Below are 24,271 nucleotides of genomic sequence, written 5' to 3'. Positions count from 1 at the left end.
TGTCTTTTTTGCTGTAGCTAACAGCTACAGGGATTCTGTATCAGTCAAAGGATTAAATGAGCGTACTTTCAAAATGTCTCTCACTCTGAGCACTGTGATCATATCTTATTGGAGGGCTATCAAGCCCAGGTACAATTTTCACTTGTACACCTGCCAAAACAATAAATTATTTAATCTATTCTGAAATAAAAAGAACAAAAACCTGAAACCACCCAGAACGATAAATATTGAAGAACGACTGATGGATCATGCCTAAAAGGAATACAGCAAACAGTAATAAAACTTTCACAGCTTTTCTTTTCTTTATATAAGAAGAGAGTCTACATATAAACAGTATGGACTGAAGCGGCATTCATGCTCCCGCTCTGTAGGAGAATTATTTATCTTTAGCTCTATTCCTGGGAGGATGCTTTTGACAACATCTCATCTCACTGTCTGAAAACCACTGCCATCCATTAGGGCCAGGAATTGCACTACGATGTCTTTGTGGGAGGCTTTGCCAGTTGCACTACGTTTAAAAGCTTCGAAGGAAGCAAAGCAATACTGAGGCAAAGAAAGAAAACATTTATTGTTCATGAATGTGGTGTCACACAGGTCCTGTCAGAAAAGAGCAGGGAGGTGAGGTCTTGGTTTGAGGTCTCTGAAGTAATCCTGCCTCCCCTCTTCTCTAAGCACAGGAAACTGGACTTTGGAACTGTTCTTTTTCAAGAACAATCAGCACATTCGTGTAAAAGCAGTACATTGCAAAAGACAGTCTAACATTCCACATGACAGCTAGGTTTTACATTTGTGATGCCCACTGTAATTTATATCCTTATAAAAATTTACAGAATAACATTTTTTGTGTCTCAGTGCAAAAGATATATATTCCAAAAGAATTTCAGAAAAGCCGTGCCCTTGTTAAATGTCCGTCCATATCCCTCCCCTTATCTGTACCCCTACAATAGTATAATTGGCCTGTTTACTGTACAAGACCACCAATAAATAACTAACAGAAGCAGTTTTACAGTCACTGTCAGGTAGCAGCAGTGTTTCAGCTTAGACTTTAAATACATATTCACAAACAACAGTGTGTCACTGTACACCCACAATTCATCAGAACTTTAACTATAGATAATAATAATAATAATTACATTTGTATTGATAGTAATTACCATGACAATAACAACAGAAAAAAAGAAATACATAGTGTCACATCGGCATTAAAGTATTTACATTGCTTTTTCAAGTTCTGTGGCTTAATTTCCCGTGTGTGAATTTCCCAAGTAAAAGAAGGCAATGAAGTGTCTCTAAGGTAAAAGGTTGACAGTGGGGAGTTTATCAGCTGGTGCAGATGCTATTGATGGAAATGATGCCTGGGTCCACCAGGCCAAGCTCCTCATGCTCATTCACACACAGCTGATAGCCACAGCCCCGCCTACGCTTCAGTGGGGTCACCTTGGCATCAGGCTTGGCTCGAGGTGGCAGGAGAAAGCCCACACTCCCTGCAATCAGCATGTGCCAGATGCTGTGTATGTAGAAGTAGTTCTCCTCTGTCTCCACAAAGGCGTAGAGTGCCACGGCAGATGTGGCAATCATGGTGCCCGGGAAAAGGAAGAACACCCAGCGCTTCCAGGTGGGCGGGTAGCAACGTCGACGCCGGATGGTGCGCACAGTCTGACAAGGTCCACAGACACATAAAAAAAAAAGATTATCAATATCACTATTTACACCTGTTTTTTTCTGAAAGCTCACAAAGTAACATTTTCCAATGGGAACAGTTTAATACCCACTCATAATTTCATACAGGAAATGACAGCTTCCAAAAGAAATTCCATGAAAAGAAAAACACAGCGCCAATCCTTTACTGAGATCCATTTACAGACCAAGAAAAAGACTTAATTTATTCCCATATGTGCTGTGGTGCCTGCAACCAATATAACCCTAGCAACAACCACTAAGAACCTGAAAAAATCTATTTTTGTATTCATGTGTATCTGACCTCATCGCCACAGACTAGAAAGCAGAGTTATAATGTGCGCTTCCCAGGGCTGTGTGTAAACACGTGTTTGAACACATTGTCATGTGTGTTTCTTTTATGCTCACATGTTAACAGCATGATGTGTGTCAAAGGCAGCAGAGTCTCGCGTAGCAAACCACAAAGTGTTTTATATAGTGAAGTTTATTTTCATAGATCATAGTTTGTTTTCCACATGAATTGATCTCCAAGGCCTTGTGTTTAACGGTCTTACTAATTTAATTTAATGAACTTTTTTATGTAGAAAGAGCATATTGAAGTGGGAGATCACACAGGGAGAGTCATTAAAGAACTGAGACCAGTGGGATTTCAGCGAGGGACCACTAGACATCTCTATTTTATTGCAGGTGGAGAGGGATGGTATTCTCTGTGAATCTCTTGTGGTTTTATTGTATGAAATTTTGTATTCATGCCTAGCGCCGCAGAAAAAGTCTATCATCTGGATCAGCTGATGGATTAGTGACGTGCCTGTCAATGCTTTATCTGCTTTTTTATGTTTCTTTGCTGGAGCTGGATATGAAATCTATTTTTGAGAATATGTGCTAATGCTTTCTGTAAGTGTCCCATGATTGCCTCTATTACAGCGCAAAGAGAAATGAACATTTAATTTCATTCAGTCTCTATTTTCATCGCTTCATAAACACTGATTGCTTGAATGATTTTTTTTCTTTCTCAAAAGGTTATTATGAAGAATTTGACACAATATAAGGGGAAACGTAAGCTGGTCGTGAATGACAAAAGTAATTACATGCACGAAACGGCTCTGTATGCATTTAACAATGAAGAATGCAAAATCCTTGCATACTTTTGTGGTTAAGCCAAATAATTCTAGACCAGGATTGTGTTTTTATGTATGAGGCAGGGACCTCATTTAGTTTGAAGAATTAGGGATATTTGGCATTGACAGAGTTGAACTTCCCCCCCTTCCTCTTGCTGCTAATGACACCCCTGCACAGCAGCAGACGCTCTGTGCCCTCCGCTTGACTGATCTAATTCGGTTGTGTCTGAGAACATTCAGAATGCCAAGCTTTGCAGAAACATGACAAGCTGAAATGAAAGGGCTCTTGTAGAAAATGTGCAGTGCTCAGACTCGGAGTTGGAGTACGGAGCGGAGAATGTTGAAATGCAGACATACGCTGTTGAACCGCTGATAAATTATTAAGTGTCAGGTAATCAAAGCAGAATCCCGGGTTTATCTTTAAAAACTGCAACATTAGCATGAGATTCAACTGCCTTTTATGGAAAGGTTGCTGCGAGGAGTTTATTCCTATGCAGTCTGTTGTTTCGTTTGCCAAGGGAGGATGAGATTATCTGTCTCTGTTTATACTTCCAGTCCGTAGACACTGTCACAGTATATCATTTGCCACTCGTCAAATAACATATGTCAACAAACCATCTATAATTGAATTACAAATCAGCCAAAGACTAAAGAAAATCAGCCAAATATTGAAAGCCGGTAGCTTTACATACATTTGCAGTGATTTATTTTAAAGCATTTAGAAAGAAGATATTTTTGACAATAGTAAAAAATACACTTTCCTACTTATTGTGCTAAAGCTGCAGGGTTTACATGGTGGAATTAAACAGTACTTCGTCTTCCAATATTTCTGTAGGATCCTCCAGCTCGCAGATAGATAACTCTCAGAGCTACAACTCCCACACTTTATTCAGCACAAAGCTTTCTCCAAGGAAACCACAAACCTTGTTTTCAAACTCATGTCAGAGGTTTGGTGTTAAAGGCTTTTTTTTCCACAAGAACCTTGCCTGAAAGACTATTATTTTTTATCTTCTCAGTTCAGGGAGCACATTATGACTCGAAGAAGAGTCAGTGAAAGTACAAGCTGAGTTATAATGGAACTACAACCCATGACTAATACCCACAGGCTGCAAAACTTTTAAAGCCCCTTCAATACTAATGTAAAATAGCTTCATTGGTCAGAAAACCACCAGTTTTTTATGCATGCACATGTTCCAAGCCTATGTTAGCTTACATGACAGATTTAATCCTTTTATACTTACTATCATCAGGGACTCGAGGGACTGTGGAGACGCATTTTATTTGCATGTCTGAACCAGCGTGAATGTTAAACACAAATTATGTATTAAAGTAACAGTTTCATGTTGTGCATAAATATAAAATAAAATATCTCCTATTGCACAATAATTTTACACCCTATAAATACAAGCAGAAATGCTTTTACACCTGATTAATACAGGTTTAATTTAATTTTAATAAGCATACATATAATGTGATAAAATACATTTTGGCACAAGAAAATTTTTTTTACCCAGCCCACTATAAATTTTCAAAGGTTATTTATATATTGGATAAAGATTTTTAGTGTGATACTTGTAATATCCACATTTTTATTTTACTTTATATGTTCTTACCTTATATCATATCATATCATATTTTTATTTTTACTTATTTATCGCTTTAGACTGTTTCTCTACAGTTCCTATAAATAAGGAGATCATTTTTCTCTTACCCATGCCACGGCCATGATGCCCAGAGCAAACAGGCTGGGTCCCAGCAGGTTCCACAGACCATGACGATCCAGCTGCAGTGCCATGGACAGAGACATCGCCCCCAGCAGATACAGAACCTGACAAAAAAAAAACCATGGATCAATAACTGCCCTCCATAAACACAGTCAGCATTGTTACATGTACAAGCAAGAACATATTTGTGCGGTCAGGCAATAGCACAACTCTACCTTTGGAGAGGTAAAGACTATTGTCAGTGTGGCAAAGCTGTAATCTTTTTTCCATACATATAGGAAAAATGGCTTTGCATCAAATCTCTAAACCATCAGGTGATTCATGTGTGGACTATACTTTCACGTTTTCTCTGTTTTGAGCTGACATCCTGTTATTTGGCTTTCAGAGTTATACTTTTCTTAACACACGTGTTTTTTTGCCATCAAGTTCTATTGGAGATCATAGCTGTGATGCTCCACAGAAATAAGTGCCTTACTAAAAGAAATGTTGTTGTGCTTTGTCAACAAGTTCAACAAGGCTTTGGATGTTGTTATTTTCTACTAGTCACCACAATAATATATTACAAATTTTAGTTTTCAGTTAATAGTCTGCTGTTGCATGTTTACGTGTAACATTGAGCTATTATTAAAGATGTCCATGTTATGAAAGAACAAACAGGTTCGCAGTTGAGAATCATAGACAGTTTGACAGTATTGACAGATGGTTTTGAGGCACTATAGAAGTATTTGTTCATGTTATCTATTCAAAACAAGAAAATATAAAATAATGGCAGCTATTTACTGCATTGTTAACTGCCACAACAAGCTACCTTTAGCACACAGCATGCAAGTCTGTGCTCCAAAAGGTAAAAGCCTCTCATTATGTAAATATATAAGCACTTTAATGTACCCGTAGGGAAAATAACTGCAGAGTTCAGGTGAACTCAAAATGGGTGCTTATAGAAAAATACACTAGACCTCTTTTGAAACAGCTGAAAGCCCCAATAAAACAGTGAAAACAAAATGCTAACAATAGAGCCACATGATATATAAAATCAGTTATTTTATTTTATTTCATTGCCAAGCTCACAACTGGACATAAAGCCACAGGATATAAAAGAGATAAAGTGAGAATGAAAAAAATCAATAAGCTGTGCTACACATGCTCGGGGAGAACTTGAGCCCATCCAGAATGCCTAGGGTCTAGTAGGCAATGTGAGGAGGAATCGGGGATTTTTGAGCTGGTAAGAGATGACCTGTCTGCAGGAGAATAGAACTAATTGGCACACACCAAGGAGGAAAGGAGCAGCATGGTGCAGCCTGAGGACTCTTTGCAGCAACAGTCATCAGTCATGCTGCTCTGGTGGATCACACAGTGGCACAGAAACAAGCATGCATTGCATGCAGGCATGAATGCATAGTGACAAATGAGCCTGCAGGAATTCTAAAAAAACAATAACAATCTATTTTTATCTGCAACTTATATTTTCATGCTTAATAAGATATATAGTGTGTCAGATTTAATGTATATAGTATTGGTGCATGTCTAATGACCGTACCACACTGAGGTGTCATATAACGGCCAAGGAAACAGTATGTGACGAAGTGGAGCTAAGTAAAGGTCAACTTATCATCTTTTAAATAAAAATTTCATAATTAAATAATGCTGGAACCAGTAATATATTAACATATGCCTATATAAAACATTTTTACAAGGTTGTACAGACATTTGATGTACTAAGATTCCTGTGGATTACTGCTAATAACTGCTAAATTATTAGCAAGGTTACATACTCATTCATTCTATAGTATATTTTCAAATTTTCAAATTATTTGTGAAGTCACTTTACAAATATTAGGAATAATATCGGTTTAATTTCATATCATGAAAAGCAAACGGAAACAGAAAATTTGGAGCATCAAACACTGAAACAGAAAACAGCGCTTCTATTTGCAGCAGATATTTCAGGCATACCTATTTAGCTACTAGTAATTAAAATCATGTGGCTATTTTTTTCTGATTGACTGAACAAACATGTTTGATGTCCTACAGTGCAATTACATTGGTGAGAACAATGTTTTCAGAACTGTTCAGTAAGGAAGGGGCAAAATTACAAAGATGTGATGAAGTGTAATTATCTTCATAATTGTGATCCAGAACTTTCACCAAGTTGAGACTAACATGCCTCCTGGTGCTCAATCTTTATGTGAACTAGCATAAAATGATTTTCAGCCAACATTTTTGTGAGACATTAAGAGCTTTGCGGGTCCAAAAGTCGCATACTACACAGCGAGACAAACAATATTCCATGCTCTTAGGTCCTTTATCCTCTAGTACTAGTGTAACATACAAACAAACACACACATACACACACTCAGTGTCTCTTTCAAGTACACAAACGCACAAAGTCCCACTTGCCAGTCCTGACATGTGCGATTTGATTAGTGACTGCGTACTGCAGCGCTAAGCAAAAATGAAAACTCTAGAGGACAGCAGATGTTCATGCACTCCCCACCCTCCTCCTACCTCACACCCTCTCTCCACTCTCCCCCCTCTCTCTGTCTCATTTATGGACATGGACACACATTTACACATACGCACACACTTTCCCTCAGACTGCTCCATCTTGGTATGCAGCCAGGGAGTGACCCATGGAGAAGGTGCACCTGTTAGTGTTTACCATTACCCACGCAATATGTCAGCAACCAGAGAATTTAGTGCCATGCAATGCTGATTTTAACACATTGATCTTTTCATTTATGACTGAAAATTGAGGCATATGAGGTGCTCGTTTATAGCGCTACAGCCTCTCAGTACTTTAATCTAATCTAATCTAATCTCTCTTTGTTCATGGTCTGGGAGAGTGCAAAGGCATCAGGGTCTGAAAACGTCTGTTTCCGGATGTCTGAATCTACTGACATCTACCTACGACTAACATTTTATTAAGTAGCAAATGTGACAGGCTGAGTTGTTTTTCTAAATGGCTGTTTATCCATTTAGAAACATAATCTCCACATAAAAGGGTATGACCTAAGCTGCACTTCATGTGTCCAGGCTGAAGTGCCGCTTATTGCTTTGCAGCTAGAGTGGGGAAAATTAGTGTGTTTATAAATATGCACTGTTAATGATGACATGCATTTTCTCAGTTCATTTGTGTTGAGATCAATGTATCGAAGAACTGTTGATATCACTATGCAAGCCTTACATTTTCATCTTTATCTTTATAAAGGGAAAAGTTTCTATTACAACAGGACTTTTCAGTTTTATAGAAAGAAAACAAATATCCAGTCTGAGTATCAGTAGAAACAGGCTTCGCTCAGAATTACACATACCTGTTTGATGATGGATTTTAGCCTAGCCATTGCAATGACGGTGACCCACACTGACATGAGTGACCCGAGGAAGTCACAAAACTGCAGAACATCATACTCCATGATGCAAAACACCACAATACCTGGCTGGTCGCATGCATGGTAGAACTGTGAGAAAAGAAGAGAAAGGCACAAAGGTTACAAAAACACGCAGATGTGTCAGAACAATAGACGGCACAACAGCACAAAAGTATTGATTCTGTAAAAAGCTTGAGCTGAATGATAAGCTGAATAAAATAAGCAATACCCAGGTTATTGCTGGTTACTGACAAAGAAGCTATACAGACCATTCTTTTACAAACTCATCTCAGATTCATTGCAACACAGTGGCATGCACATACTGGCCGACTCTATTTATGTATGAAATCCCACTAGCATATGTTTGCAGCTATATTTCTTGCAATTTTATTTTTACAGCTTTGTTGAAAGAAGAAAAAAAAATTCCGGTATGAATACATTATCTATAAAATGTCTACTCACTACTGTATACACTATCAATAAATGATTATATACAGTGGGGCAAAAAAGTATTTAGTCAGCCACCGATTGTGCAAGTTCCCCCACTTAAAATGATGACAGAGGTCAGTAATTTGCACCAGAGGTACACTTCAACTGTGAGAGACAGAATGTGAAAAAAAAATCCATGAATCCACATGGTAGGATTTGTAAATAATTTATTCGTAAATTAGGGTGGAAAATAAGTATTTGGTCACCTCAAACAAGGAAAATCTCTGGCTCTCACAGACCTGTAACGTCTTCTGTAAGAAGCTTTTCTGTCCCCCACTCGTTACCTGTATGAATGGCACCTGTTTGAACTCATCATCTGTATAAAAGACACCTGTCCACAGCCTCAAACAGTCTGACTCCAAACTCCGCCATGGCCAAGACCAAAGAGCTTTCGAAGGACACCAGGAAAAGTATTGTAGACCTGCACCAGACTTGGAAGAGTGAATCTACAATAGGCAAGCAGCTTGGTGTGAAAAAATCAACTGTGGGAGCAATCATCAGAAAATGGAAGACATACAAGACCACTGATAATCTCACTCGATCTGGGGCTCCACGCAAGATCTCATCCCGTGGGGTCAAAATGATCATGAGAACGGTGAGCAAAGATCCCAGAACCACACGGGGGGACCTGGTGAATGACCTGCAGAGAGCTGGGACCAAAGTAACAAAGGTCACCATCAGTAACACACTACAACGGCAGGGAATCAAATCCCGCAGTGCCAGACGTGTCCCGCTGCTGAAGCCAGTGCATGTCCAGGCCCGTCTGAAGTTTGCCAGAGAGCACATGGATGATACAGCAGAGGATTGGGAGAATGTCATGTGGTCAGATGAAACCAAAGTAGAACTTTTTGGTATAAACTCAACTCGTCGTGTTTGGAGGAAGAAGAATACTGAGTTGCATCCCAAGAACACCATACCTACTGTGAAGCATGGGGGTGGAAACATCATGCTATGGGGCTGTTTTTCTGCCAAGGGGACAGGACGACTGATCCGTGTTAAGGACAGAATGAATGGGGCCATGTATCGTGAGATTTTGAGCCAAAACCTCCTTCCATCAGTGAGAACTTTGAAGATGAAACGAGGCTGGGTCTTCCAACATGACAATGATCCAAAACACACCGCCCGGGCAACAAAGGAGTGGCTCCGTAAGAAGCATTTGAAAGTCCTGGAGTGGCCTAGCCAGTCTCCAGACCTCAACCCCATAGAAAATCTGTGGCGGGAGTTGAAAGTCCGTGTTGCTCGGCGACAGCCCCAAAGCATCACTGCTCTCGAGAAGATCTGCATGGAGGAATGGGCCAAAATACCAGCTACTGTGTGTGCAAACCTGGTAAAGACCTATAGTAAACGTTTGACCTCTGTTATTGCCAACAAAGGTTATGTTACAAAGTATTGAGTTGTATTTTTGTTATTGACCAAATACTTATTTTCCACCCTGATTTACGAATAAATTCTTTACAAATCCTACCATGTGGATTCATGGATTTTTTTTTTTCACATTCTGTCTCTCACAGTTGAAGTGTACCTCTGGTGCAAATTACTGACCTCTGTCATCATTTTAGGTGGGGGAACTTGCACAATCGGTGGCTGACTAAATACTTTTTTGCCCCACTGTATATCACATTATCGTAGTGAGACATCATTCATTTTAAGGAGAACTGGGGTTTTTATCATTTTATAAAGGAGGATTTCTTTTGTTAAATAATATTTCAAAAAATTACACAATAGGCACTTTCTCAGCAAAAGCATGTGAAACCTTTTCTTCAAGGAGAAATATTAAATTAGTCCCCTGAGATATGAAAAAGCATGATCTGCTTTTAAATGTAGTTTTCTTTCACTCTATAAAACGCACTCTTCTTGGTTAGGAGGCGGATAAAATGCAGCAGATTATTAAAAAATAATGATGCCATACCGAGCATTGTTTCTGGCTCCAGCAAGATTTCATCCTTAGCATCAATAGTAACGTTTATTGTCAGTATTTCTTAATTGTAATTCTGTGCTAATATACTAGATGTAGCTTTTTAAAAGGTACTGTAGCTGAAAGAAACAAAACAAAAACAAAAAACTTCATTTGATTCTAACAGTTCTAGTTGCCAAACGGTACTTTTGGTGGGGGTGAAATAATTTACCCAAACTTAATTTTGTCGTCATTTTTGCAGTGAAAATGTTTTCTAAAATTCGCTGTTGCCTGGGGGAAGTTCCCGTAGTGGAAAAGTAATAAAGTTATGGCTCTGAGCAGGGGATCATAGTAGAGATACTGGAGCATTTTTGTTTTAATGAAGGACATTCATTTTAATGCTTCCAAAGCAGAATAGAATTGTAAGCATAAGTATTTCTGACTGTGGTGTAGTTTGGAATGACTTACTCAGAAATAGGAGTATGTCATCTGCATACACGGGAATTTGGTGCAGAATGTGTTTCCTATTAAAGCTCGCCTTGCCACAATCTGATGACTTTCGGAAAACATCTGCTTTTGTGATTCTTTCTTTCTTTATGCTTACTTTTGTGCATTACTGATACCAACTGTTTATTAGCAAAGTACCATGCTTAAATAAAAGGAAAATATACTTTAGGTTATCACTTTTCACTCACAGTGGAGAAAAACATGGTGAAGATGTAGACCGAAGCCTCCAGGAGGTAGTGGCTTCGGATGGCGATGGCCACGGGCGGGACAAACATCAGGTTACTGAGACAGAGTAGCAGGGTGGAGAGGAGCTGGAAACTGTACGAATAGGCTTCTGAGTTGTCTGTGCACCCCCATCCATCCCAGCCTAAAATACCAATACACACAGACCACCTTAGTAAATCTGGTACTTTCACCTAAAAAACTAAAGCTCTGAGACAGGTTTTTGTTTTGTTTTTGTTTTTTAACAGGCTTTACATGTTGGGAAAAGCATAAATGGTGCCTGACTTCCTTAAACCCTCAATCAATTCCAGGAAAAACGTGGTTTTGGTTTATGAATGAGAAGAGTTTCCCCAGCAGGTGAAACTGTTTGTTTCAAACCCTTAATCTCTTAAAATGTATGAAATATTTATTATCTCTTGACAAGAATAATGCCTTAGCAGCCTTTTGCTATGAACAGACATTTCTCTGCAAAAATAATCAAAAACAGATATGTGTGAAGTTGTTTATCCTGCATAATAGAGCCTCCTGGTGTGAACTCACTTCTATTTTAAAACACCCCCGCTTTGGTACATTGGATCTTTATCAAGTGGTTGATTGAATAAGACAGTGTGAATTAAATATTCGTGAGCACTGTTGAACAGAGGTTTTGCAGTCTGAGATGGGCCAAGGGCAAGTGCTGAATGCAAAGCGTCTGCCAGGAAGTAGTCACACATGTGAAGTATGACAATGAATTTAACTGAGGAGAAACCAACTCTGATAAAAGAAGATCAAAGGCAGGATTTAAAAAAGCCTCAGAGGACATGCTTTGTTTAGTTTCATAAGCTCATCTTTTATTGAAAAGCTGTTGGTAATTAAGACTGTGTTTTATTGTCTTATCAAAATGCCTTATATTAGAAGATTAATACCAGGCCACTGAATGAGTCACTGAAAAGTGGCACATACAATTTAATTGCAGAATTGTCAGCTCAATTTTGGAAAATGACCTGTGCCATCCCACCTGGCTCGCTCTCATTTTCTTGTCACTCCGCATGATGTATTTTCCAACAAATTAGGAATTCTTTGCAGCAGTGATGACCTATTTTCTCAAAGAAAAGTTCTGTCTTATCTTTCATATGCGAAAGAATCTTTTGACAGACAAGTGTAATTATACATTCAGGGTTGCACTTGCTTGCTGTTTATTAATTACTAATTAATTACTGATAAATATTTAAGGAGGTTGTTAAATATATACAGTACTAATTATTTTTCCCTTACATAAAACAACTTCCGCTCTTTTATTAATAACTGCATGACTTAGATATTAAAACAGAATCAAAAAAGACTTTACCGGACCACCTCGTTTCAATTTAATTGACAGTGTGCACTACAAGTTCAAATAAATAAACAAGGATTTAACAAAGCTGTCCATTTAAGCTGGAAAAAGTAAGACACTGTGATGGACTGCAATAGATTTTTAAAGTAAAATGTTACCTGCTTTGCATTCACATGCAGCATAAAGGTAATTGTTGGTGCGCAGAAGCTTGCACTGTCCATACGTCCCACAGTCATTGATGCACGGAGTCAGGTATGCACGCATATAAACCTCTGCAGTTACATTGCTGCATTGCTCAAATCTGGAAAAGGCAAAAATATATGATTGCAGGTGATGCCTTCACTGTTTTTCATCTGCATAATGACTTTTGTTTATGGCCAAATGTGTCAGATCTATAGACTGCATAGCTGTGCACACTTTTTAGCATTCCAAATTAAGCTGGTAAACATTATACTTACTAAATACAAATATAACAGCATTGTTATTGTGAGCATGTTATCAGCTGACATTCAGATATCACTCCAAGCTCTTTTAGAGCTTTGTCTCACAAAGCCGCTCAGGCGCCTGCAGGGTTTTGTCTAGTTTTCTTGTGTCCTCCAGAAGCCCTCATCACCACAAAACACTGGAGATCAAAAGGTTGTTTCGGCATTGCTAGATGTCAGACAACTTCATTCTATTAGGCCTCGGAAATCTCCAGCTTTATAACGCAATTACAAAACTAATTTTCTGTAAATTATGTCTATTCCACCAAGGGTTCTAGTTTAACCGTCATTAATTATTTTGAATAGATAACTCAGCTGTAATTTCTCACAAAACTCTAAGTCTACAGGTGACTGCATATTCACAGACAGAGGTTACTTACTTAATTTGCTCATCTTTAACACTACAAAAACAAAAACTGCTAATCAATCAGTTAAAGAGAATAAAACTTCAAATATGTTTCTTTATGTGTTTCTGCAACATTTTATTTATTTTGTTTTTATTTAGTTGTATACATCAGCTTAACTGTATATTTGAAGGGCACCTGTCATTTACCATCTAATGACACCTGATTGGTTTAGTATATGCAAATGCGTGGAAATCTAGCACATAACACTCTGATCTTTGTCTGCATTTTCATACATCAGCTAAGTGTTCGTGTGAGGATGAGTCCACGTCCCACACCATCTGTTATTATCTGTTATTCAAATTCAATTGGAACTCCCAAGTGGGACGGGAAAAATCTGCTTAATTTCATTCTGTTCACATTTTTGTGCCATAAAGGCTTCGCCAGAACAGCTCAATCTGCTGAATTGCTAATACTTACGAACTCGTATATAACATTACAACAACAAAACTTAATGAAAACATTCGCTCTAACTTCTCTCTCTGACATGATTCGCACCGACTTTAAATAACCCTCAGAGAAAAATACTTTACTTCTTGAATTCACAAGTTAAGTAACACCTACATAAACATGGAGAGAAAAACAGAAAGAGAGGGACACTGGTGTGGCCTTTGCAGTAGGCCAAAGCCTTATTGGTACCTACAAAGTATACTATTAATATCCAAATACCACTACCAATAAAACAGCGTTGCAATAGCATTTTTTTAAAAAAGCTTTTTGCAAACTTTTCTTGGACCCCTTGAATTAAAACTGGATGTGTGCATTTCGATTACAACTTGATTGTTTGATTTAAAATTCACTATGACGTGTGCAAAAAAAACATTTCTTAATTGGTAAGTGTGAAAATATGGATAAACCTCAAAATCTACCCCTCCTTTATGTCATATGCTTGGTGTGCACCATACACACATTTATGAAGCCAGTGCCAAATCAGTCTGCTGGGTGACAGATGGCAGAGGATGTGGTTCAATGAGGGAGGCTTCGTCATTCAAACAGAAAGCATGGTGTCTTCATTATGGCAATGAATTATTTATTTTGGTAAACAAACTAGTGATTGTGTTATGCTGACAAATTCAGAAGATATGAATGTCCTATTTTGCAATTGTCTTTGTGTAATTGACAGCAAATATTGTCTCGTAGAGGTTGCTGTGGAGCATTGGGACCTGGCCGAAGAACTGATTATGAGAATGTCATAAATTTATGTCAAAATGTATGACGTTCAGCTTGTTTTGTTGAATTCCTGCTTGTAAAAGATGTTTTTGAGACTTTCTAGGTTGAGCACTCAGGAGATTATAGTTTACACAATTTTAAAGAATAGTTTAAAGAAGGCATAGCTATAAGGATTCTTACCATTGGACCCAATTTATCAAGCCTTTTTGCCAAGTTTTTCAACCTCCTGTTTGACAGGAGGTTCATATTTAGTGTATAACCATAAAAGCAACTATCACAATTTTAACAGAGCAAATATTAATTTCCAAAACTGTAATAATGTCTCTTTATAGGCATAAAAACACATACTAAAACTTGGTTTAATTCAGCGGTCCCCAACCTTTTTTGCGCCACGGACTTAACGATAAAAACGATTAAAAAAAAAAAAAAAAACGATAAAAACGATAAAACCCCTGAAAACCAGAAATTTCACACCCTGGGGGTTGGGGACCGCTGGTTTAATTTATATATATTTAGGATAAGATGAGATGAGAAAGTTACAGCAGTTACAACACTATATGTAAAGCACAGATAATATATAGCAAATATGGAGACTGGTATGAAACTCTATAAAATAGAATACATAACCAACAAACAGGTAAAGTTCTCAAGGGAAGCAGTGCTTTCTGTCTTACCCATGTTCAGTAGCACACAGAGAGCGCAGACTGAGGTACCAGGTGCCTGTTTGTGGGTAGGGAATCCTCAGTTTGGTGATATTAGTGGAGGTGTTCACAGAGAGGAAAAACCCTGCCACTGATTCTGAAGAAAAAGGTAACACAATAAAACACAGTCCAAGCTGTGACAGAGAAGGTTCATAACTAGATAAGCTTTGTGCATACAAGGCAAAAATATCGATTACTTGTGCTGTTCTCACAATTCTACTAATAAACTTGCTTAGATTCAAAATCACACACTATGTGGCTGTTTTGTTTAAGCAAAATTTGGCATACCTGATTCACATTTCAGTGATGTGTTTTCGCGTAAGAAAAGTGGCATCCCGTGGTTGAGGCAGCCAAACACTGTGAGATTAGCTCCTTTCAGCGTAGACTGCAGGAAAAACACATAATCAAACGTCATTCATCCGTCCAACCATCAACCATCTGCTGCTATCATTCTGGTGAGCTAACACTGTTCATGATTACCTTTAGGTCTATTTTCTGCACAGCCACGAGATAGTAAACTTTAAAACTAACAAATCAAGTAAAGTGCTCTCTCTCTGTCTGCCAGAGGCACCTACAGTAAGTGAAGATGTTGGCAGTTTATCGCCTTGAAGCATCAATTATACATTAACATGCTCATGCATTGAAAGAAATCCAGGAGAATTATTCAAGCGTCGGGAACTGCATATGCTTATACAAATTGGTTCATTCTGCAGAGAGGTGAAGGGAGGCCACAGCTGTCCAAATTGGTCTATTGGTAAACAATAAATAGCAGCAAACTGGATGTGTCAATTTGCACTCAAGCACCAAACTTGACACTTTATTAGTTTTAAAATGCCCCTCCATTATTTACCCAGTCTCCATCTTTTGTTTCTGTGTGTGTGGGTGGGTACAGCGATGGGTCAGTTACTAAACCACAAAGTATGCTAAAAATCAGAAGACTTTCTGACGAAAACTTTACATTCAGAAATTCACCACATTATATACATTTGTGGGATAACTTTAGACAATTATTTCTTAAATACATAAGATTTCTATCACCCTCTTAGCAAAAAATGGGCATAATGTATATATAGGGAGTTGGCAAAGTTGTTGATTAATGCAATGACTAACAAACACTTTGCCAGGTGCTGAGATTTCAGGCTTCCTAAACTCACCATCTGGCCTCTATTCTCTTGGTGGGAAGACTAAATCACACCCAGTGGCATTTTGAGAGAGCCCCACACCCTCCCCCTCCTTCATCCTGGCTCTCCTCTACAGTTTGAGGATAAAGGATTAAGCAACAAATATCAAAGTGGCTCACCAGATGCAAACACGGGGAGAGCAAAGCAGGCAAGAGCCACCCCAAAGCCAGATAATATGATTCTAATTGGCAGGTCAAAGAGCTCCATCAAAGTAGAGATGTTTGTAGTCAATGTAGCTAGATGGCAAGGTTGGTGTGCCAATTGACCAGTCAAGCACTATTAGAGGGATTATTATAAAAGTACAAGTATGTACACATTAATTTTTTTGTGATTTCTTTCCTCTGACTTTTTCTTTTGTAACAAAGGTTTATCCAGCCATTCATGTCAGCAAAGGATGATTCCTGGTGAATCTTATTCGATAATCTTCTCCCTTGCTCTTAAACACCACTAAATGGTTAAATTTATACTTTTACTGTGATGTATACCCTGTGATAAACTGGCAACTTGTCCAGGCTGTACCCCCACCTCTCACCCTGTGACAGCTGGAATAGGATCTCCCCCTCACCCTGAATTGAGGATGGACTGATGGAAGGATAGATGGATAAGCAAAAAGTTCGGTATAGTCTGATACCTTAATGAGGACACATTTCAGTGACACTGATTTCCTAACTTTTCATTCAGAACAACAAAGCTGTCGGCTGTTCTTGTACACTAGAAAGCTCCACAAAGCTCAGTGTAAAAGTCAAAAGAAACATATTTTTTAATTGAGCAAAATGAGAGTGTGTGAAGCGTTAATGATGCAAAGGAAATAACAGAAAACATACTTTAATTATTAGACATTTGTTTTTTAATTAGGGCAATTAAGATAGAGGAATTAAAATAAATAAATAAACATCCATATTACTTTATTATTATTTTAAGCATGTATGGGAAATTACGGCATCACAAACCAAAAAAAAAAAGACATACTAGAGGTAACTGTAAATTCTTAGCATCTTGAACTGTTGTGATTACAGTCCCAGTCTTTTCTCAAAGTTAACTTTTTTGGAATTCACTCTTAAAAAACAAGTTACCAATCTTAACTTCCTTTTTTGCTGGCCTCATATGCATTCCTGAGCATCTGTTGATTCAGTAATACTGCAGTATTAAAGCGGTTTAAACTGACAGAATCGTGAGGTTTTGCACTGTCACACAAAATATACTTTGTCAAGGTTTAGCGAGGATTCAACTGTATGCTGTCGCATATGAAATAACAAATCCCACTATGGAGTGCTCGACCTACCCCAGCCTGCAATTCAAGCTGCTATGAAAATTGTTACAGGGTTAAAGCTTACATGAAGCCAAAATGTGACGATGTCCATCCTGTTTTTGGTGTATTTACTCAAAATAACATGACAGACACATGTGTGTAAATTATTTGCAAGTTAAAAAAGCACATCTATAATATAAGTGCACCCAACCTGGTTAGCCAAGAAAGCTAAAGATGTTCAAAAATCAATGGAGCATGTGTAGCTTGTTTTCATTTTTTAGAAATTATATCCCCTTTTAAAATATAAAAAACTATAAGACTATTTCAGAATCAATGCACTTTTTAAATATGATTTATTATTCCACCAGTAATGAATCTCAGTGATTCATTTATTCATTTCATTATCTGCCCATAAACATCCTGGTTCCCCAGGAAACACATGCAATTAAGGAAGAAAGATTATCTCAAGATACAGAGATGTGATATATGTGATCACTCTCAAATCTATCATCCAAACCGTTCATGCACTCGAAACAACGATATTCCCTTGCTTCTTTGATATTTTACTGATAACTTTTGAGGCTCATTCTGTCTCTCAAATCTGTCTGAAATAATTTCCCTTCAGCGTGGATGCTGGCTTTCTCAGCACACTGCATCATTTCTGTCCAGAACCCAGAATTTCTAAAACGATTTCAATCACTTCTTAAAATAGCTTTAGCTGTCAGGGCATTATGTGATGTGTTGTTAATAATATTCTATTCTTGTTCTGCTTTAAGAACACATTCATGTCTGGAATTCTAATGTTGATTTTGTATGTTTTTTTTATTTACTGGCTTTACTCGTAAAGCCTTTTGTAATATGATTGTGAGCATTGCTATATTAATCATGTTTAATGTTAGGATTTATATGCCCGATCCATTATGCAGATGTTAGTTATGATTGGTGAATGTGAGTGGCAGACCCATAATTCAATCAGGGGTGCTATCTACCAGCAAAGTAAGGCTCAAGGTTAAAGACTGAAGAAAACTACTGTGGAAAATCTTTAAAAGGATCACTTCGACAGCCCTGATGCATCAACTCTGATTGCTAAAATAGAGGAGAAAAAAAAGGTTTGATGAATGCCAGTTTGTCTATGTTGTATACTGACATGTTTTTGCTTTGCTGAGTTTAATAGAAGTTATGCTGATGACACGTGCCAGGCAGTAGATAATGCCAACTGATGCAAGAACATGGACAAGCTGTCATGTGCTGTATATACTGCCTCCATATTCCAGTGCCCAAACTAATTAAACCAAACTCCAATCTCTGTGATGGGTTTTAATTTTAATCAATAATATATCTGCTATCTGGATATCTTTTAAAGCACATGTTTCAGCCTCTGACCACATGAATGCTGCTTAGCAAAAGCAACAGAAGTTTTATTAGTTTGGGGGGTTTTTTGTAATTTATTTATTGGTATCAATCCAAGTTTATTATTTTAAATAAAAGATACACGTAGTGCACAATTAAGATGTGAAAAATATTACATTTCTTTAGATTCATTATTTATTGTGCATATGTTTAATTATATATTTATGAAGATTTTTAAAATGATTGTTTTAATCAATATTTATTTTAGCATTCAATATCACACCTCTCCTGTGTGATAATGACAGATGGTGTTGCACAACTCTGCCATAAAAGCGCCTAGTTTTCACTGGCTGATTAAAAATATGAAAATAAATGGCCGTGGAAATACTGGATGTGAACATAAACTTACAGATAGAAAAATGAACATAAGAAATTAATATAGTTTTAAAAAAACATATTTATTGTTTGTCCCTGGCTGTTTAGCTATTAGGACCTAGTATAATATGTAAGCATTATTTTTCATGTATCACACTTATTTATTTTTTAATCTACTCCCCCAAACACTTTTATGCTGCCAAAACAGTTTATTACTGTGACAAAAGTACTAGTGCATAAGGGTTAGCCAAAGCATTCATGAATATGCGCTCATTACACTGTTTCTAATTTCTTTTCTGCGTGAGCCTTACCAAAGGTAAACTTAAACTGATCAACTGCCAGGTGAGGCATCAGTGGGAATAAAAGCCATATGCATTCCTTTCACACTTTTGCACAGAGAGTGATGCAAGGCAGACAAGCAGGTCCAGCTATTGTCTCCTAAAGCCCTGCAAATCTGCCAGAGTCCCCCACAGGCAGCGGCTGACTGGATTCTGCGCCTGTGACAAGCAAGTGACAGATCATCGCCGAGGGGGGTTAAATCTGTTCATAGAATAATATAGCATGACAGTCTCTCTGAAGAATACATCTAACGGCTCATACAACTATCACACCAACCAGGTTTCATCCCAGGATACTGTCTTTGTGACATCTGCAGTGCGCACCCAGTTAAAATTAACCAACAGCACACACTTGGGAGTATACCGGGGTGTTGAATGGAGGGTGAAAGGGGTCAGGGAAAACACTTTGCTACTGCAAAGATAGCACCGATAAATACAAAGAGAGGTTCTGCTGCAAGATAAAGGACAGATACAGTAAACAGGTGAAAATGGGCACACCATGGAGAAAGCCAAGGGGCTCACGTAGCCTTTGTGGGTGGTGACAGCAGCCACAGCAATCCCAAACTCCATTGATACACTGTTAAATGAATTACCGTCAATTATTTTCATTTCCTTTAAAAATTTTCTCTGACAATCTTGGAAAGAAGGCTGTTTGCTTTCTTACCGGGGGTTAGATGAGAAGATCGATCATTAATTTCATCTGTGTGTGCGTGTGTTCAGTAGAGATGATGGATGTGTAGTCTGGCTTATTATAAAGTCTTGAAGCGGTGAGAAACAGTATATAAGCTGCATTTGGACAATTTCAAACCTGTGAGGACAGGATTGTACGGGGGGGAGGGGGCACTACACATAGGGTTTACTTTCATTTATGATTAATCTGACATTAATTTCCTCATTAATTGACTTATCTTGTCTATTAAACCTAGAGCGTAATAGATTTAGTGTTAAATTCAAGTCTGCTGCTGCAAATGCTCTTTTTCATCTTTTTTAATGTCTGACATTTCCTACTGTTTATATCTTTTGTGCTAAATCACTGGTACTGTGGGAAACAAATTTCATTTACCAGTATTTTTACTCTATCTTTAAATGTGGGGAGATAGACCCGATATTTTAAGCAATACTTCCCAAACTGTCAGGATGTTCCTTAGAAGTAAACAATCAAAGCTATCTGTTAGTGTTTTGTGCTTCATCTTGTTGCTGTCTCAACACTGGCTGGCTTTCTCTCCATTAGAAGTAAAATGTTTAAAAGTCCATCTGCCAGCCTGTAGCTCTCCAGTTTCTGGCTCCCTGTAGACCTCCAGAGCCAATGCAGGTGCATTCCTAATGCCATTACTATCTGAAGGACAGATCAACACAGACATATTAAATCCTGCTTGGCTGATTTTTGCATTTTGTTTGCTCTCAATTAGAGACATATGCCACAAGCCCAAACACTGGCGCCTGTTTCATTGTGAACTTTTTCAGTTCCCACAGCAAAGTCTATGACCATACGTGCATCCATATTTAGCAGGCGCGCTCAGCCAGGCACTTTGTGAGCCCAGTTATTCACCCTTGCTAGCTGCTGATTTTCTCCTCTATGACTGTTGCAAATTTACTTTTCTGATAACAATCTGATCCCTGCACAGGATACAGCAAGCGAAGGGTGAGAGTGGTGCCAGAGCACTGTCCAGCATCTTGGGCCAAATCCCTTCCTTGGACCAGGATGATAATACTGATTTGATGAGCTAACAGTGCCTCGCAATTTTACAAATACTGCGAGAAATTATGAAAGAAACAATAGTTGTATCATCTGTAAACCTCACCATGTTGAGTTTGAGCTCCATGTTTAGGACTCCTCCACTGTCTAAAACGGGCATTAGGTTGACGGCGAACACGGCTGCCCTGTCCGGTGGAATCGATATATTTGGACCGAAGAAGACGTAGAAGTGCACAGAAAAAGTGTCCAGCTCATTGCGCAGAGTAGGACGGATCGGCCAGCACTTGTTAGTGTCTGCAGTCGGTGCAAGGTAAATGATGCTGTCTTCTGAGGTGTGCAGGTGACTGCTGTTCTGGGACAGGCTTGGCAGGGCTGCCATTAACAGTGTATCAGATAAGGAGAAACCCATCGCTGTTCCAAAAGACTGAGGCATGTTCATCGAGGAGCTGGGTTGTGCTTGGTCTTTCAACAAACTGGGTTTGGAGCAATCTGTTCAGGAAAAAAAAAGTCAAAACAATGCTGTTATTTAATTTGCACTTATATGCACTATAAGCAACAGAGTCTCTATAAATGTTTGAGCTGGAGCTCTGTGTTTTAGATCCGTGCTTACAGGCAGTGTTTATTGTTTGCTATTGTTCCTCAATATCATTTATTCTCTCTCTGCTCTCTTGTGACCCCCGACTGATCACCAAGGCAGCCGCCCACCCTGCTGTTAAAAACTCTGTCTGTTAGAAGGTGTTTTTTTTTCTCACAGAAAGCATTTCATTAATGGGGATTAATGGGTTTTCTTTAAGGTCTTGACATATATGTAAAGCACCCAGAGTAAACCATGTTGTTGTTTGGCACTATATTAATGGAACTGAAACCTAATTATTTAGTTCAGCTGGCTTCCAGAACATATACAACAAGATTCAGTGCTGTGGATTGCCTCTAACTTGATTGTAGACTGTATGTTTTCCACCAACACATAGAAAATCAATGCAAAATGGTCACTGATGTCGAATGGCAAAGTATCATCCAATACCAACAGTCCCCAAGGGGAAAGGATTTCAAAGGCTTTTTAGCTCAACCTCGTTTGCATATTATTGTCTCGAAAGGGTTTGAAGTATTTTGATGTCCGTACAGGCAGGTGGAGAACGCCTAAAAATACTGAATACTGCAGCTGCAGGTAACATTTGTGTAAAATCTGTAAAGCCTCGTAGACGGAGGACAAAGATGGAGCACTTGAAGAATCCTGAAAAAAGTCTATAGAAAAATCTATAGAAGAAGAGGCAAATGTCACCCATCTGTCTCAAAAAGAGCCAACCAGTAATTAAACCAGAAGACATGTTAACCAATCACATCATACACAATACAGATCATGATACGTTCGGCTGTGTGGTGGCAGACATATTAACTTATTTCTGTGATGATATAGATAAGTCCACCTTTTGTTTTTCTTGGCTTTCTGTATCTAAGATGTGTATTCGCATTGTATTTATTCAGTCCTGAAATCGAGTAGGTTTTTAAATTAAGCTGTAAACCTTCCATATTGATGTATATTTAGGTCTTGGTGACCACTACAATTAAAGTAAAAGTCTCTTATTAAAGTCTCTTTTCATTCATTTAGATGGGCAGTTGCTCTTATCCAACAAAAATGGCTGCTGAGAGGCAAGACTAAATGTATATACACAATAAGTACTGTACTGTATTTGTGTGGGCGGCTTTCCCCCCTTTGATTTAGAGCATAACACATGAACCCTGTTCAGTTGTCTGCTGAGGACAGAAAAGCTGCAGTGATGAAATGCTTTATAAACAGCAACAATAAATAATAAAGTGCAACCTAGTTTTATCACACTTTGTATTACTAGCGACCGTGACACCTGTAAATTGGACCAAATTCAACTATGGGCACATATTTCTGAGACAGCTCATAACAACAATAACCAATAACAGAAAGAAAGGTGAGGACTCCAGATGGTCTCCTCCCTCAACCTGAGCTGTTCTCCAATTTAAATCCACAAAAGGTCAAGTAAGATCTGCCTGGCAGACAGGAGGAGAGACAGAGTGTGAATAATTAGTGTCTGTGTTGCCATAGTAACAAAGTGCACTGTACAGTGCCGAGCAAAGGGAGGGGATCGCTACATGGAAGTGGACGTCCCACAGATTTGTGAGCTATCCCCATTGAGGGAGCATAAAGAGTATCTCGGTTCTCCACAACCCAAAAACAGCATGTAGCACTTAAGGATGGTATCATTTGCCTCTTAGCAATCCTGCATGAATCACCTCAGTTTGGGTTCCAGTCTTTTCTTGAAGAAGCCTCTTGATGATCTGACTGTGTCTGGCATCCCTTATCCCATCAAACATAAACTGTCAGATGCATGAGCATTTTGGACAGTCTTTGAAAAACATTTTCTGATTTGTGCTTAGATAAGAGTAGAACAGCCAAGATTTAGTCTTTTATGTGCATCTGAAAGCCATAATCCTCTATACTTTGACTGCATACCTTTGAATACTTGATATGGCATGCTGCAGAGATCCACTCTGAGCTTTTGTTTGGCCTAATTTATGAGGTAAACCACCCAAGCTTGGTCTTTTAAAGCAGCAGGAAGAAAAATAAATAAAATTGCAGACAAACTGCTCATGGATAAACACCGCAATTTATCTGCAGATAATAAGAAAAAAGAGAAATCCAACAGATAAACATCTAGTAAAGCAGTAAAATACTTTAATTGGCAAAATTGGTAAAATAGTTTAATTCAAAAACCTCACAGTGTGAAAAACCTTCAGTTCATTTATAGATCTCCAAATCACAATCACAACAGGCGCTGAATATGCCGTGTCATTAAACATTAAAGGGTAATTTAAATCAATCTATAACACTAATGCACAAAGATGTCTTCACTTTAAAATGTAAATGTAAATTTAAACAGAATACATTTTTTATTTATTAATTTTAAATCTCCATATCTATAAAGGTCAAATCATGAAATTTAGGCAAAACAGAAGGTAAGGGGTTTGTTTTTTTGTTTTTG

At 38.2% G+C, this 24,271-nt stretch overlaps 1 protein-coding gene across 2 annotated transcripts in view; it reads right to left on the bottom strand.

Annotated features, from left to right (window-relative positions):
• Positions 1-544: 544 nt before the first annotated feature.
• The window catches only part of tmem8b (transmembrane protein 8B), a 35,870-nt gene continuing 12,143 nt past the window's right edge, over positions 545-24,271 (bottom strand). For both annotated transcript variants that reach the window (XM_085476043.1, XM_085476044.1), the window contains exons 6-13: positions 21,364-21,746; positions 15,357-15,453; positions 15,042-15,165; positions 12,470-12,612; positions 10,966-11,144; positions 7,831-7,977; positions 4,507-4,623; positions 545-1,656 (exon numbers count right to left, since the gene is read on the bottom strand). In XM_085476043.1, coding sequence (XP_085332169.1) covers positions 1,321-1,656; positions 4,507-4,623; positions 7,831-7,977; positions 10,966-11,144; positions 12,470-12,612; positions 15,042-15,165; positions 15,357-15,453; positions 21,364-21,746 — 1,526 coding nt within the window. In that variant the 3' untranslated portion in view covers positions 545-1,320. The remainder of the gene's footprint in view (positions 1,657-4,506; positions 4,624-7,830; positions 7,978-10,965; positions 11,145-12,469; positions 12,613-15,041; positions 15,166-15,356; positions 15,454-21,363; positions 21,747-24,271) is intronic.

This window comes from Copadichromis virginalis, linkage group LG12 (assembly GCF_057382275.1).
Source record: "Copadichromis virginalis isolate Kocher_CV1m ecotype Utaka linkage group LG12, C_Virginalis_male_GT1.1, whole genome shotgun sequence".
NCBI lineage: Eukaryota > Metazoa > Chordata > Actinopteri > Cichliformes > Cichlidae > Copadichromis > Copadichromis virginalis.
Note: the sequence above shows the minus strand (reverse complement) of the source record. Positions and strands in the feature narration are given on the sequence as shown.